Source organism: Malurus melanocephalus, unplaced genomic scaffold, assembly GCF_030028575.1.
Source record: "Malurus melanocephalus ecotype Western Australia unplaced genomic scaffold, MMel_1.1 scaffold_143, whole genome shotgun sequence".
In the NCBI taxonomy this organism is placed as follows: domain Eukaryota; kingdom Metazoa; phylum Chordata; class Aves; order Passeriformes; family Maluridae; genus Malurus; species Malurus melanocephalus.
The window spans coordinates 1,132,063-1,148,097 of record NW_026623375.1 but is presented as its reverse complement, the minus strand read 5'-3'; the positions used below and the strand labels follow the sequence as shown (position 1 = coordinate 1,148,097).

Here is a 16,035-nt window from a genome sequence, read left to right as displayed (position 1 = left end):
GCAGAGCTGGAGCAGCAGCGTTTCCCCGCGGGTCTCAGCCCCACTTACCGCCAACACCGGAACAGGCGACACCGTTTTACCGGCCCAGAACCCCGGGGCCTGCCGCGRATCGGGCACGGCGGCTCCGGGACGCCGCCACCGTCGGCTCTCACGTCGCGATCGGTTCCCGCCGAGCCCTGAGGGGAGAAGGCAGCGCGTGAGGGAGAGGAGTCGCACCGCCCGCCCAGCCGGGCCGCGGAACTCGCGGACCTCAGTCGTGGCTGCTCAGCAGGGGCTGCGGCCGCCCGCCGCCCTCAGACGAGGTGTCAGAAAGGTAAATGTGGATCATCACCGGCCCGCCTTCGGTAATATCCCCGTTACCGGCCCCGCTCCCGCCCAACCCGTCCAACCCCGCACCTCAAGCTGGAAAGACCGCACGTGGTCCGCGCTACASATTTTATAGSCTCTGCGACGCCGCTATTGGTCAGRCTGCTGTGGGCACAGCCAATCGTCAGCGGTTCGCGTGACCGCCGCCCCACCTCTCCCAGCGCTGATTGGCCGCCGCTCTCTCCCGTGCCAATGGCGACGCGCGGCGCAGCGTGGCCCGAGGCGGCTGTTGCCGCCGTCTGATTGGTCGCTGCAGGAGGCCGGGCCGAGCCAGTAGCAACAGTGGTTGTAGTATGGAGTGACTGTCCGCGGGGGCTGTTGGGAGTTGTAGTCCAAGCGGTGCGGCGGCACGGGCAGGAAGCGGCGCARGAGACTACAAGTCCCGAGGAGCGCCGGGCACAGCTCTTCCGGGCCGGGCGGCAGCGGGGAGCAGGCCCGGGCGCGATGTGCCGGGACCGGGCACCGGCGCTGCGGCCGCCGCCGCCGCTGGGAGGTACGGACGGGCCGGGGAGAGCCGGGCGGGCCGCGCCGGGCGGCTCCGTGACGGGAAGGGCCGGGTCGGGTCGGGCTGGGCCGGGGGCGCTGGGCCGCGGTTCGGGGAGGTGCCGGTGAAGGATCCCGGGGCTGGCCCGTGTCCGCCGGGTGTGTCTGGGGGTGCCAATGGATCTGTCGGGGCGCTCGGAGGAGCTCGAGCATTATCTGTGCTATTTCGTCCTCGGTGAATCCCGCCCGGGTCTCGCTCACCGTCCCCACTGCCCTCCCGGTGTGTTCGCTGGGTCTCAGCGCAGGCTTTGCTGAGCTTTGTCTTTTTCTGCTTAGTTTTGTCGTTTTCTGCTCTATTCCTTGTYCGACCGCGGCACGTGTTGCTGCTGGTTCTCTCTTGCCCTCCCAGTAACCTCGTTTCCCTGGGCTTTGGTCCCAYAATATACAGAATATGCGATATCTGGGGGTAGATCTCCGCAGCTATCCCAGAACATTTGCAGATCTGGATCAGGCAGCGGATTTTGAATTGTGCCCTCTTCTCATTTCAAACGAGCTCTTGGGGCTCTGTCCCCTCCCGCTGTGGCCCCTGTCCTGGTGACAGACGCTGTCAAACGCTTTGCTCCAGTCTGATCCGTGAGCTGATGTGCTGGGAAGGGCAGTAGGGAGGATTTTCTTTGGATTCAGCTTCCTTTTGAGCACTGTTGGGGTCAAACACAGCGACTCTGTGCTACTGGGGGCTGGTGAGCGTTAMAAGAGCTGCGTTTTGTGTGTCCAAAACCCACCAGGTCCAGGCTGCTGTCCATGCCAGGGTGTAGCTGGGTTAAGAACTGTGACCTAGCAGTTGTTTTTTCCACTTTGGCAACGTTGCTTTGCCTTTGTTTCAATTCCAGCACTCTAATTTTGCCTCCCTGTGCATTTTCCCCGCAGGGATGTGTTTTCAGCCTGTGCTGAGCAGTTGGGTTCCTCTTAAACAGCTGCTGCATTTTGGCCTGGAGTGTTTGTCAGTGGTTTCAGCTTCCAGCCACAGCGAGGATGGTGGGGCTGCAGGAGAGGGCTTGGGGGTGAAGGATGGTTCCAGAAATGACTTGATGAGTAAAAGTAGTATAAGATCACAAAATCCCAGAATTGTTTAGGTTGGAAAACACCTCCAAGATCATCGAGTCCACSCAGTGTCCGTCTGATCCCCATCTTGTCACCAGCCCAGGGCACTGAGTGCCACATCCACTTCCAGGGATGGGCACTCCCTGGGCAGCCCCTTCCAATGTTGAACAACCCCTTGCATGRAAAAAATCCTYCTGATGTCCAACCAGAGCCTTCCCTGGCAAGGAAAATTCCTAAAATCACGCAGGAAGCTGCGGGAGCAGGGATTGTCTGCAGTCTGCTGGATTCCCTCCAGGCCCTGGGGTCCCCTGTCTGGAGCAGAGAAGGTTCAGGGTGAATCCACACAAAAAGCTCTGGTGTTGGGGTTTGGTTTGTGTGCAGGTGACCCTGCCCTGAGGGAGGGAATGCTTTATYCTGTGGAAGTGGGAAAGCTGAGCCAAAGTGGTGTTTCCAGTCAGGGGACGCTGGTACCTTCACTGCTAACACTCAAACGGGGATTTTTGTGATATTGCTTGGACTCAAGGAAGCTAAAAATCCCCAATCCATAGTTTTCAGGCGGTTTGGTTCCCTGATCCAGGGGATCCCAGGGTGGCCTCTCACCAGACCATTCCATCATAGCTTCTGATGGACTAAAGCCTCATGTGAGGCATCACAGGGCAGTTTTTGTGTCCCCTGGCTGAAGTCAGCCCTTCCCTTCCCAGGGCTCCACAATCCCAAGGTGCTGCTGGAGCCTCGGGCAGCCCTGCAGGCTCTGGGATATCGCTGAGCACCTTGTGCTGGTGCTGGTGCCAGCTCTGCCCTGTGCCTGGGGATGGTCCTGGGCACTGCTGAACACTTTGCAGCCTCAGTAGGGTTCAGCCATGAGTTGTCTCGAGGGCTGAGCATTCAGCTGTTCCCAGGGWCCTTCCAAGCCCTGCTGGCCCTGACTGTGGGATTTCCTGGAGTGTGACTGTACCTTTCTCAYCGCTTATCTCAGCCAAGCCCAGGTGTGCCAGGAGGAGTGCACAGGAGAGAAAATCCTTCCTGGATTCAAATACTTGAATTGTGTGGCCATATGTTCAGGCTGTTGGAACTCTTCCCTCCTGCTTTTTTTTCCCTTTGCTGTCCCTTCCCTGCCTGTGCCCCTTTGCCATGGGAATGGTGAGGCACACACCAGCACATCCCTGTGCCCGTGGTTGGATCTGGGGGTGTAGTGGGCAGCTACAGGAAGGAGGCAGCTGGCTGCTCACAGGGGTGTGTGTCACCCTTCTTAGAGATCAGCAAGTCCTCCTGGAGCCCAGGGCAGCAGCACCCCAAATTACCCATTCAGGCTGCTCGTGCTCTGCCTTCAGCACAGCTCCAGCTGGGAGCTTCACCAGAGTCACCTTCCTGCTTTTAATGTTCAGRGGGCTGGAGTGGGGCAGTGCCTGCTCCTGGGAGAGCCTCAGCTGTGGGAGGGGGTGTCCTGGCAGTAGAAATCCCCCACCATCAGTGTCTGTATTTCAGGCAAGTCCTGCTCCCCACCTCTTCCTTTTTGTGGCAGTTCTTAGCTAACTGGCTTTCCCTGGATTGTCCCTCCAAGCAAAGACCRYGTTGCTGTTTGTTRTTCAGAAWTCTGAATAGTTTGAAACYATAAAGAGAGTGAGAAACTCAAACTCCCCTTAAAGCAAGCRAAGGACTTTTCTGTCTCTGGAACTTGGTCCAATCAGGGCAATAAATCCATGTGTGCTAAGAGAGGGTTGTTTTTCCTGCACTAAACTGAACCCGGAGCAGCCGGGGCAAAGCTGGGAGGCAGCMTGGAGATTGGCTGAGCTGTGGGATTTTCCAGCTGGATTTACATATCGCCCACTGCTCCGCATGCCTTTGTGTTTACATCACTGGGGAGCGATCCACACACGCACACACATAGCGGAAGAGGCACTTTGGCCGAGGGAAAGCCTGTCCACAGCTCAGCAACTGGGCATGGTGGTGGCATCTTGCCGGGCTCCRCTGCTCCGGGATGGCCGAGGGTGAGTTTCCTCCAAGGAACAGCGTTTGCTCCGGGTGCTGGGTGTCAGGCTGCCGGCAGCATTCCAGGGAAGCTGCTCTGCTTCAGCAGTGAGGCAGGAACAGTTTTTTTTTTTATTCCAGGAGATACCTGGAAGCCAGCACCACTTTGGAAGTGGGTGCCTGTGGCCTGTCCAACAGCTGGAGCTCTGTTATGCTCATTTTATGATCCTTCAGAGTGACCTTTGTGAGGACGTGGAATGCTTGATTGCAGCAACCCAGTGAGTGTGTTCTGAGGTTGTTCTGCTGGTTTCAGAGGTGGGAAATCCTCGATAYTCCTTAGGCAGAGTTGTGAGCACAGAAGCTGAGTTTATGAGGAGAGGTGGTGTCCCGCTGCCTCCCCTGGAATTCTGAGTCACCCTCGGGAGAGAGTTCAATCCGTGGTGTTTGGGGGTTGTGGGATGCTGAATGGTACTTCTGTCTCAAAGCTGTCAGTAGATTTGCCATGGTGGAAGTGTCCACATCCACTGATTTCTTTTGGAATCAAGGATTTGGTGCCTGCWTCTCCCAGGATCACTAGTTTGATCRATGAGTTTTGGTACMTATGTGGTGCCTCCTGCTTGTTCTCAGTGGCATAGTTCAAGGAAATTGTACTAAAAAAGWGCAGGTGACTGGAATTCACTGGGGTTTTTTTTATGAAGAAGATGATGCATTTCAGCTGTTTTTTTGAAGTGTTCTAGTTGCATCCAGAGGGCAGAGAAGAGTATGTGTCATGAGGTGTCAAAGCTTTGGAGGATGTTGGGGGGAACAGGGGGTGGAAGTGATACTTTGCGCTTTTTGAGTCATGCCTATGGGCTCAGGTTTCCTATGACTTTAATCTGGAAGAATCCCATAGTGTGGTGGGGTGGTTACAGCTTTCCAGAGGATGCAGTGCAGCCAGCCATAAGGCAGAGCAGCAGGAAAAGGCTTCAGCTGTGGCACAGGAATTGAGGRATGAGGGAGAAAGAGGCTTTGATTGCTTTGTGTCCAGCAGGACTCCAGGAGAGCAGAACCCAGGTGAGACAAACATCCCTCTGGCTTCCTTGGGAGAACACAAACCAAACTTTCCATCCCCCAGGCTTTGCTGCTTGTCTTCCAAGGGTTTTCAGTTGAGTTGCAAGCCCCTCTACTTACCATATTTGCAGCAGGGAGACCAAGAGCAGAGTTGAGCCAGTCCGCAGGACCCTGTGGGGCCTTGGCAGCCACAGGTTCTCTCTGTCAAACAAGTCTGAGGAGCACSAGTTGTGGTGTGAGTGGCGTGGGTGACTGTTCTCAGCTTCTGGAGTGTGATACCTTCCATCAACATCTGCCTTGCACMGAGTTGGCCATTCCCTCCTGAGGAACTGAAGCAGGGCTGAGATTTTTGCCTTGCAGGGAGAAGATGTTGTTGGTTTCAGGGCTTGGTTATTCTTTTTCCTTCACCCAATCCACCATTTAATAATGTGATGGTCTCAGAAGGGATCTGCTCTTTGAGGGAGAATGTGGAAGAGCACAAGCTGTGAGAGGCACAGCACGCAGCTCTGCAGTGGCAGAGCCAACTTTTAAAGCACCTTTTGATTAAGGTCCTTGTGTGGCAGAACTGTGAATGTTCCTGTTCCTGCCCAGCAGTGACTGAGGAGGTGCTAAGCTCACACAGGACCATTTTGGTTGCAGGGTCAGAACTGTTGAGCCCTGGGCTGCATAACAAAAATGGTCTTGTAGRTGGATCCTTCCAGGTTACCTGAAATGGAAATAAAGCTTCAAATGTAGCTTTTGTGTCATGGAACAGCACTGAATATTGGCCTCTGTTCTAACTTCTAATTTCATTTTTTCTGGGAAAATTGAGATGCTTCGTTTCAGTAGAGCAATCACTTTTGATCCAGCTATGGAGACATTTGAAAGTTAYAGCTTCACGTTTTAACATGAAGTATTGCAAAAATTCCTCTGTCCCAAGGCTTCATTATCCTTTGGGAAAAGCACCATATGAAATGCTTTTTCTTTCTGAACTCCATTTGTTCAAAGGTATGGCAGTGTTCAAACAGCTGTTGAATGTGCTCTCACAGCCCTGCAGTCAGTGGAAGCACTGGTAAAAGTAGCAGCAATTAAAAATATCCCTTTTATTTTTATTGATGAYGGCTCAGTACAATTATGGTCTCACTGTAAGACGCTCAGAAAAGCTGGTGTGACATATAAGAAAAACTTATAAACAGTAAAGAGACTGTTCCACAGATTCATCAGATGGAGATGCCATGTTCTGCCAGAAAGGCTGAACTTCTGTTCATGTTTTATGTCTTCCTGTACTGACTGACATCTAAAGAGTGTAAGAAATGTTGTGCTGGGTCAGATCTTTTAGATTTTAGCTCATCCACAACCTCTTTGTCTCCTTAGTTTTGTGGGGTTTTTCTTAAGTTCTTCACCACCAGTGTGGTATTGACTGCTCGGAGGAGCCAAATGTCAGCTCAAAGGTGGTGATTTCAATGCTGGCTTTTTCTGGGCATCTTCAGCTGGGAGCTGGAACAACTGACTCAGCAGTGCTGCTTGGCCTGGTGTTCCTGAGCTGAGGAGTGACCGAGGGCTCCAATGTCTGCTTCCTGTCCTGTGATAGACTCGAGAGGTGTCTGCTTCAGGGATCTGCTGCAGCTCTGCATTCTTACAACCTGTGCCGTGCAGGTCAGACCAGATGCCAATAGTCCCCGTCACCCTGAGGTGCTGATGGTCACAGAATGGTTAATTAGCCCACAAAGTCACCCTGCACCCTTGGCACCTGCGTGCCTTGCCCTTGTTCCATGAAGCTGTCGGAGCTTTTGTCAGAGTATTTCCCTGGGGGTGTGCCAACACTCTCAAGGATGTGTAACCCTSCTTGTTTTGCGTGCAGTGTTGTAAGAGGAACAGAAGCTCGTGTCTTATGCCATAAATACCCGGGCTGTGAGATAAGGAAGTTCAACGTCAGCCAGAGGCTGCTCCAGCCAGGGCAGGGTAACCCACGACTGCATTTCCCACAGCAAACACTCCTGCTGCGGGACAATTTGCCAGCCCAGCAGTTTTCCTGGGGGTGAATAACCTTGGAGAGAGCTTAAGTGGGCAGAGAGAGGGGAAAGGAAGAACCAGCAGGTGTAGGACCGGTGACTGAGCCCCTCAGAGTGGCTGTTGTGTGAGGTGGAGGTGTTGCTGGTGTGCTCTTGGCAAGGTGACTCTGTGCCATGTGGGACTGCCAGCCACTCCCTGCTGTGTCACATCTCCCTGCATGCCCATGGCTCTCCCAAAGTGCAGCCAGAGCACAACCCCAGCAATGCCAAAGTGTCAGTCCTGCCCTGGGAACCAGCTCCTGATTGGGATGTTTGTGAGGAATGGGCTACTCCATCCCTTCTCCTCTGCCATGTCCTCTCTCAAGTCTTGGCTTTGGGGTTGGTCAGGATTTTCAGCAGGGTTTTGGGAATAGCCAAGGGGGTGTATGCACGCTCTGGGGCAGAGGGGAGGGAGGGCAGACCCSTGAGGGGTCCCACCAGACCCCAGGACTCTAGAATTAGCCAGGCCACTGGTCCTGATTCTTCTGCCATCTTTGGGGTACAGTCTCGGGGTGATCCGTGGCTGATCCTCTTGGATCTCCCCTCAGCAGTGGGGAKGAAGAGCACTGCTTGCTCCTGCAGCTGCCACTGCAGCTGCTGGTGGTTGGGTTTTTCCTTGCCTGGATTACTACAGTAGGATTTTGAGGCTTTTCTTCTCACTGAGTCTCAAAAGCCTCGAGTTGATCCCTGTGATGTGCAAATTCTGAAACCTATCCCTGCCCCCCCTCACATCTGGTTATGATCAGCTGTGGGAATTACTGAATATTGGGTCCCCACARCTTCCTTTTCCCAGGGGAGATTTCCCCCCACTCTTTGTTTACTGTAAAAAAAAAACACTGATGTTGCATGTTAAAAAATGAAAAAAAAAAAAAGTAAATCCAGGCAAGGAGAATTTGGATCGCAGGCTGGCTTCCCAACACTAACCACCCGTGAGGGACACTCATCCTCCAGGCCTGGGAGCACAGGACAGTGCAGCTGGCGGGGTTCAGATGCCAAGCAAAGGTGCAGAGATCTGGTACAGATTTTTGCAAATGCTGTAGGAAGCTGGCATTAATGTTGACAACATCAGCTCTTTTCTGCCTCCTTTTAAATTCTTTGATATCAGTTGGAAAAGGTTCTCAGATGGAAAGTAAGGTGTGAGGAGCTGTCAGACAATRCTCTGGAGAGGTGTCTGCTCTGCTKAAATGCTCCTGTCTGTGGTGGGTGCAGAGATTTGGGCTGAAATCAGATATTGCTGTGACAGCTGGGGTTTTGCAGCCAGCCTGATATTCTGCTCAACATTTTTTCCATGGCTCGCATTCCTCTGGTCTCTGCTCAGAGCAGACAYGAGCAGGCTCCCTGCTGCTGCTGCAGGTACCTTGTTCAGCCAAGCTGCAAGCACAGGTCATGCTTATAAACAGTGAGTGGAAAATCCCTGTATTCCACATTTCCTTCCTCCCTTTGGATTTAGTGAGGGTTCCCAGGCGGGGATTGAAGGGTCATTGCAGTGGCTGCAGTCACAGTTTGTGGCACATCTGATCCGATGTTTAAGGATATCACAGAACTCCTCACGCTGTCAGTTATCCCCATTTTTGTTTTTCCCTGTCTCTGAGTGTTTCCCGCTGCTTGAGTSTCCATCTGTTACATCTGAAGGTGATACATACCCTGCAGATGAGGAGGGAATGAAGCTCTGCCTGAGTCTCCAGACAGCCCACGATCCTCCATCAGGATGGGCTTCCTCTCTTTCAGAGGAAATGACTGTTTGCCCTAAAACCCAARAGGAATATTTGATATGCAGGGTTCCCCTAACACTGACATGGCTGATGAAGTGGGAGCATATCCCTGCTCCTGCCTTTGAGGAGTGCAGGATAAAGGGTGTGTGGGTAGGTGTTGCTGAGGTTCTCTGAAAAAGGAATCATGGATTTGTATCCCTGGAAAATGGAACATTTTTCTTATTTCCACCCAACAATGGGAGGATGACAGTGCTGAATCCCTTTCCCAGAGGAGAGTGGTGAGCCCAGCTGTACTGCTAGATGTAGGGAACCTGTGGAGAGGSGAATTTTAGGGATACACATGTTAGTGGACATGAGATGATGCAGCCTTGAGATGGGGAATCCCAGGAGATGTGGCAGTTTGTGCCATCACTTCTGGAAGTACTTGCTTTGCTTAATTTATGAGCACTGCATCATCTGGAGACCCCAGCAGGAGACCTCTCATCTTCAGGTTTTGTAGCTGAAGAGAGGAATCTTCCCCTTGTGCAGAAGGGGGAACTTTGCCGGGAGGAAGCCGAGGGCTCCAGTGGCTCATCCAAGGCTACCAGAGGGTCAGTGGGGTTCAGATCCCATGGGGCCATGGCCAGTGTCCCAAAACCTTTGTCTGCCCTTTTCTACCTCACACCCTCCCGGTTTACCCCGCTCTCTGTGCCCTCAGGAGCACAGACAGGAATTAAAGGATCCAATGGCCAAAGCCAAACTTCTGGCTTGCTGGAGCTCAGCTTTAAACTCTGCAGGTCTCCCTGATGCAGCAGCACAGCTCTGCTTCATTCCTGCTGCTTTTGACTCAGCTCCAGACTCTGTGCTCAGCATCTCCTCAGGGATCTGGCATTTGCAAGCAGCCAGGACTGTGCTGTCACGTGTGTGGAAAACATTATCCAGATTGCTGTTTTCAGATGGTTTTGGGTTTGGTTTCAGGGTTTCTGTTTGSTTGGTTTTTCTTTGGAATTTTGTTTTTTATGATTTTTGATTTTAGTGAGAGAGTTTAATTCTCTTCTCAGGATTCTGCTGCTGCTGCTCCTGGCTGCCTGACAGCTGTTGGATGCAGAGCTGCAGGGAGCACCAGGAAGTGCTGTGTCAGGCCCTGAGCAGAGCCTTGGTTGAGGACAGCTCCAGCATCACCTTTGCAGTGTTTAAAATGCCTGTGCAGGATGTCCCCAGCCCTGTGTGCTAGGGCTCTCCAGGGAAATGGGAATCCCGGGATAAATCCCAGGTCACAGCTGTGGGGTGGGATCCTGTCTCTCTTTGAGCCTCACTTACCCTTTCTGTAAAGTGGAGAAATCACAGTGGTGTTTTTCTAAAGAGCTTGGWGGTTTAGGACTTGTCACCCTCAGATTAGAGAAAACCAAACTCAGTGCTGGAAACACCTGAGACACTTCACCTCCCCGTTTTTCTCTGAGGGAAACTCCTGCCTGAGCCACGAGCATCCCTGTGATGGCAGAGGAGCTGCAGCTCCTTCCTGAGGGTGTCCTGGCTCTGAAGGAGATTGAGAGCATCTTGTCAGATCTGCTGGGACAGCAGCATAATTGTGCCCTGAAGCAGCATCAAGTTTCAGCAGAGGTCAAAGAAAGCAAACTCCATGTGTTTCTGCAGATTATTGTGAAATTCTTGGCTTTGCAAACTTGAGCCTAGTGAAACAGCAGAGGGAGAGAAATGAGGCTTTTATTAAAAGATAATCATGTATTWAAAAAATGCTGAACACTCATCCAGGAATGATTTGAAGGAATCTGACTTTGTCSTCGCCTCTTGCTTCTGAAAATCCAGGTTTATGTGAGTACAGGTAAACACCTGGGCTTAATGCTGCAGGAGACTGTTCTCTGAGCCCAGGAAAATACACCCAGTGAGCCTCACTCCCTTTGTGTCCTTCTTCCACAGAGCAAGCTTCCCATGATTAACAGATGCTGGCCTAGATTATGAGCTCAAACAAGAACGCTCGCTACAATCGTTTCTCCAGTGGCACAACAAACATCACTACTTCTGAAAACACTAACGGGGTAAGGCCACTGCTGGTGGCACGGGGAGGGGACAGGGCTGCTTGCTGTGTTCTCATCCTTTCTTTTGAAATATRGTGTTTTCTTGCCACTTGAAATCTCACTATTCACAGATAAAAGTTGGGAATGTATGCAGTATTTCACCAGCTAAGACAATGTCTGGAGGCTTTAAATGCCCTGACATTCATTTTTTTCAATATTTCAGACAAGAATGGAAACAACTTTTGGACCAGCCTTCTCCGCTGTGACCACCATCACAAAGCGTGAGTATTTCATGTGTACAGTGTCTCCCCAAAGCACTGTGTGTGATCCCAGGGTGGTGGATGTTGTTTTACAGATCATAAAGCTGTTGGGAGAATCCCTGTGGTCATTAACCAGGTGCTGAGGGGCTGGGTTTGGTGTTATGCAGCCCAAGTGTCCTGACATGATGGAAATGAGCAGGCACAGGAATTTCCTCCCTCAGGCAGACTGAGCAGTACCACTGTGAAGCCCTTGCTGAAARCAGAGTAGTTCAGCAGGGTTTGAGACTGAGCTCAGCACCAAATCTTATTGATCCCTGTGACAATCATCACCATTGCTGAACATTTTCATCTTCCCTCTGTGCCTGACTGTGAGTCACTCTGGAGCTTTGGTAAAACCCCRTGGCCATTTTTTGCTCAGACAGGAGGGGATGCAAATGTCCCTGCTCATTTAGAATTCCTGTGCCTTGTTCCTCAAAGCTCAGCAGGTGAGGGGAGCCTGAGCCCTGGCACGTGGGGTGAATGTAGGAAGAGGCCTGATTTCATTCTGGAATACAAATATCCTTCCTTTAATAGAGACAAAAAGGCTTGACACTGATTTGGATAAGGAAGTGAACATCTGCCCGAGAAAAATATTTGGATTACATTTGTACTGGTCTCTGGATGGTTTTGGACTCCTGAATATTTACATTCAGACTTTTATACGAGTYAGTAACATGATCTCTATACAAATATCTCATATTTAATTTAGCATGCCTCCCCTGTGCCTCAAGAATATCCAGACCTCCCTGGATYCAGGCCATTTTTATTGATGACTGAGATTCATGAGAGTATAAAGTTTCCTTTTAATAGTATTTTTAACCTGTGGACCTGACAGAATATTACCTGTGTTCTTTTCTGGGCAATCTCTCAGAGATCAGGGTTGTTCTGCCTGTGCTGATATATCCATTCAGGAGCCAGCATTGTAGAACCCTTAATCTTTTTCAAGCTACAGAGGCTAACCTATAGCTWGGAAATGTTTCTGAGGAGCCTAAATGCTTGTTTTTCTCTTTTAACTCCCTTTAAAGCTGAGGGGACCAATACTTTCAAGCAGCACCGTCGGACCCCGTCCTCCTCCAGCACGCTCACCTACTCCCCACGGGATGAGGACGATGGCATGGTAGGTGTTGCCAGGACCCTTCTGACTGGCTTAGCTGATTAGATATGGAATGAGAGGTGTCTGGAGCTCCTCTGGACTCCTCTGTCTCCCTCATCATTCCTGTTCTCTGTGTTACATGTGCCCCAGAGGCAGGACCAGCCTCAGCATTGCTGGCTGCTCTCATGGTTGGTGCCGTGGGGAAGCAGCTCACTCTGTCCTGGGCTTTAGCTGGAGCTGCTGGTGCTGCTTTTCATGCTGCTTGAAATCGTTACGTGGCTCCAAAGGCCGGGAACTCCAAATCCCACAAGCTCCTTGTGAGAGCAGAGAGCTTGGAAGGAAACAGCCCCTGCCAGGGATGTCTGGGCTGTGGCTGGGGCCAGGCTCTCTCCGGGTTGGATGGATCCCAGCTGGCTCTGCAGTTATTGCCATGGAATCCATTCCTATTTTCACCTCCAGATGGGGCTTCTGACCACAGGGAGTGGGTTTGGAACCTGCAGAGGGGGATGTTGGACTCTACGGGTTGTGCTGGGCTTCCCACATTCACCATTMCATGTCTCCCAGTATCCTGGTGGAAAACCAGTTTTCAGTTTTGTGTCCAGCTTTCTCATTCACTTCTGAGCCAGTTCTTTTTGAGRAACTTAGTGATTCAACAGGCTTCAGGGTTAGCTGCTTGGAGAGAAATTAAACCAGTTAGATCAATTAAATCAAGAACAGCAATAGCAAAGCAAATTTTGGTAAAAGGTTGGACAGCTCCGAGGCTGGACCTTCTCCTGTCCCTGGTGCTCCAGCCACATCTCACAACCACAAGCTCTGTTTAGTCAGGTTACAAGACCCAATTTCTGAGCCAGGCATAAATGGATCACTGCTGCTGGAGTCAGGCACTGGAARACTGGGGTCAGCAACAGTATGGAGCTGCAGCACTTCTTAAAATAAATTTGACACCAGATTGCAAAGAATTTTATTGTCAGCATCCTATAAAGTTCCTTCTGTTGCTCAGAGRTCTTGCTGTGTTTTATGTGAGCCCGTGGGGGTTTTGTTTGTTGTTGGTCTTTTTTCTAACGAGTCCTTTGAAAGTTTGCCTGGTGTCCTTGGCAARTGCAGCTCTCCAGCCCACCACTGACCCCATGAGCTGAGTGTTCAGGCCACCCCTGGCTGTCAGCACTGACCCGTGGGCTGAGTGCTGAGCTCACAGTGCCGTTTTCATGAGCTGGGCAGTTCTCACCAGGCTGAGGGGAGGATTTTTCCAGAGGAGGAGATTCTGTGGATGTTTCATTTAGCCAGATCTGATGAAGAAAATCCCTGGTTCCTTTGAAAATGCCGCTGTCACAAGCTGGGGTGTACAGCCAAGAATGGGGGAGATCTCTGCTGGGAGCCAACTTCAATCCTCTTGGGCAGTGTCAGCCCACTTTCCCTGGAGTGTTAAATATTCTTTAACAAAAACAGTGAGAAGATTAATGAGTGATTCAGGAAGCAGTGTGAGGTGCTGACAGACCAGAACCGCCCCTGCCCTGCTCTGCGTGCTGCTCCAGACAGACTCACTAAMCCTCTTAGGAAGCTTCATTTGCTTTGTCAAGAAATAATCTGGGATTTCCCTTCCTCATCACTGAGTTTTCCCTCCTCCAGAAGCTGCCAAAGACTTCTCAGGCATCAGAGAGACAGYTGGAGACGAGTCAGAGCCCTCCTGTGACCTCCACCACCCCTTTTTCTTTCCTTCTAAAGCTGCTGTTAATAAAATAAAAGCAGAGCAGCATGTTCTGTGTGCAAGGCAGGGATTACTGAGTGGCTGCTGTCATCCTTCCTGAATGCAGTGCCACAGGTTCCCACCTTGCTGTGCTGACATGGAGCAGGAACCAGGGCTGGGCTGGAGCCTTCAYCTGGAGGCTGCTTCTCTAGCTGGGGTGATGGGAGCTGCAGCTAAAGATTGCAGCTGAATGTTGGAACAAATGGGTGCTATGGGTAGAGGCTGCCTGGCTGTTGTTTACGGGGAGCTTCACCTCTGAACCAGAGGCTGGATTGAATTACCTGCAAAAAAATCTCYATCTTCCATCAGATGTGTGAGTGTTCCATCCTCAGGCTGTGTGAAGGTGTGCCTGATGTTTAGTGCAGAARTAAGGTCTCTTGAGTTTTATCCTTGTTTGCTTGGCAGAATGAAGGCTGCAGATAGCTGGAGGGTCTGGAAATGCCAGCAAACCCTGTGCCATTCCCTGTTGTCCCCACAGCAAAGGGGGAGTGAGGAATCCTTTTCAGCACACCCCCTTCTCTCCTGTGCAGTTAACACCAGCATTTCCCAAACCAGGACACAGGGAGCTGAGCCCACAGTTTTACACAAACCTTCTGTGTCTGTCTCACACCCCTGCCTCCTGGAAATGCTGCAATCCCCCCTCTCTGTTGGTGATCCTCACTGATGTTGCTGGTGACAAACCTGCCTCCCTGCAGAGCCTGCCTTTGCTGTCCTCACCCCCCGTCACCTCCACAGTGGGAACTATGCACAGTCATTCTCCTTATTTTAATAACTTCGGTTGCTGGTGGAGGAAAATAATAAAATGAATGRATGCACATAAAATAACCTCATTATAACCATTCCTCCTTAAGGTTTACATATTTAGTCAATAAATAGGCTGTCTTTAAGGGAAAGAGAATTGTGCTTTGGCTTCTAAGCAGATGCAGCATTTCTGAGTTCCTGGGAGCCCAGGGTCATAAAAATGAAGCAGTAGAGCAGTGTGAGGGACYAGCAGGATCCTGGTCTGCTCCTCTTCTGCAGCCCAGCCAGGCTGCACTGGGACTGCAGCACACTTTGTCTGTGGGGAAGGCAGCAGCCTTTGAACCTCATCTTGCAGCTTTCATTGCTGAATTTCCTGCCAGCCCCACGGCCCTCCTGCATTGCCTTTGTCTGTCCTTGGGTCTGATGTCACCCACTTTCACCCAGGGCAGGCACACAGAATGCAGCTCACAAGGCTCAGATGGAGCACGAGGAGCACGTTTTGCACACTGAGTGCGGGACAGGAGCTCAGCAGAGTCTGGTCCGTGCACTTTCCCTGTTCCCACTGGGCAGTGCCTGGCCTGGGCCATGGCCAGGGACAGTCCCTGTTCCAGTGAGCAGCCAGGGATCTCCAGAGCTCCTTCCAGCCAGCACTCCTTGGAGTTGGAGACTCACATCAGCTACAGCCAAGCTTTGGAGAGGTGTGACAGGCTCAGATGCCCATCCATCATCCCTTTTCTGAAGCTTCTGGCTTCATTCTCCAATTTCTTTGTTAAAGCACCCCTTCTGCTCATTGAAGACCTTTATTCCTCCTCTCTGCACCTTACCCAGTCCAGCAGCAGCATCTCTTCCAGAGTAACCCCACAGTGGCTGCACTCCCTGGTGTGCTGAATCCCCAGATCCAATCACCCCATGGTCTGCAGTCTCCAGTTGTGCTTTGGCACCAAACAGCACCTTGGCTACTGGTTGATATTCCACCCTTGGAGAATATTCCTGGTTAATATTCCAGCAGCAGCATTGCCCCAAAGCCAATCCCAAGGCCGCTGGAGCCAGAGGGATTTCTGTGGATTGGTGCATTGATTGTCCGCTCTGCTCTCCCCTCCCGAGCAGGAAGCAGCAGAGCCGGGCTCACAGAGAATTCAATAGAAGGAAGTCTCCACACTTACGCAAAGAAATTTGGCAGAAGTTAGATAGCGAGTGCAACAACAAGTGCTGCTGCAGAGATTAGAGACATGGCAGGAGCTGGAGCAGTCTCTGGGGGAGATTTACGGAGCTTTCCATGAAGGATTAATTCTTCCAGACCGTTGCTTTGCGGGTGTGCACGGTAAGTGTGCAGGGAATGCACCTGGGAGAAAGTGATGTGCTTGGAATTTCTACATCAACCTGGTTTAGGGAGTTAAACCTGAGTGATTCCCATGTCTGGGCACGGTGCAGGGAAG

The 16,035-nt window shown here is 51.5% G+C and overlaps 1 protein-coding gene across 4 annotated transcripts in view; it reads left to right on the top strand.

The window, feature by feature from the left end:
• Positions 1–754: 754 nt before the first annotated feature.
• The window catches only part of TRAF7 (TNF receptor associated factor 7), a 28,969-nt gene continuing 13,688 nt past the window's right edge, over positions 755–16,035 (top strand). The window contains exons 1-4 of one of the 4 annotated variants that reach the window (XM_057371232.1): positions 755–859; positions 10,625–10,743; positions 10,946–11,003; positions 12,047–12,138. In XM_057371232.1, coding sequence (XP_057227215.1) covers positions 10,663–10,743; positions 10,946–11,003; positions 12,047–12,138 — 231 coding nt within the window. In that variant the 5' untranslated portion in view covers positions 755–859; positions 10,625–10,662. Of the gene's footprint in view, positions 860–3,843; positions 3,939–4,059; positions 4,197–10,624; positions 10,744–10,945; positions 11,004–12,046; positions 12,139–15,743; positions 15,921–16,035 lie in introns of those variants that run through there. The other 3 variants (XM_057371234.1, XM_057371233.1, XM_057371235.1) reach the window with 3 other exon arrangements.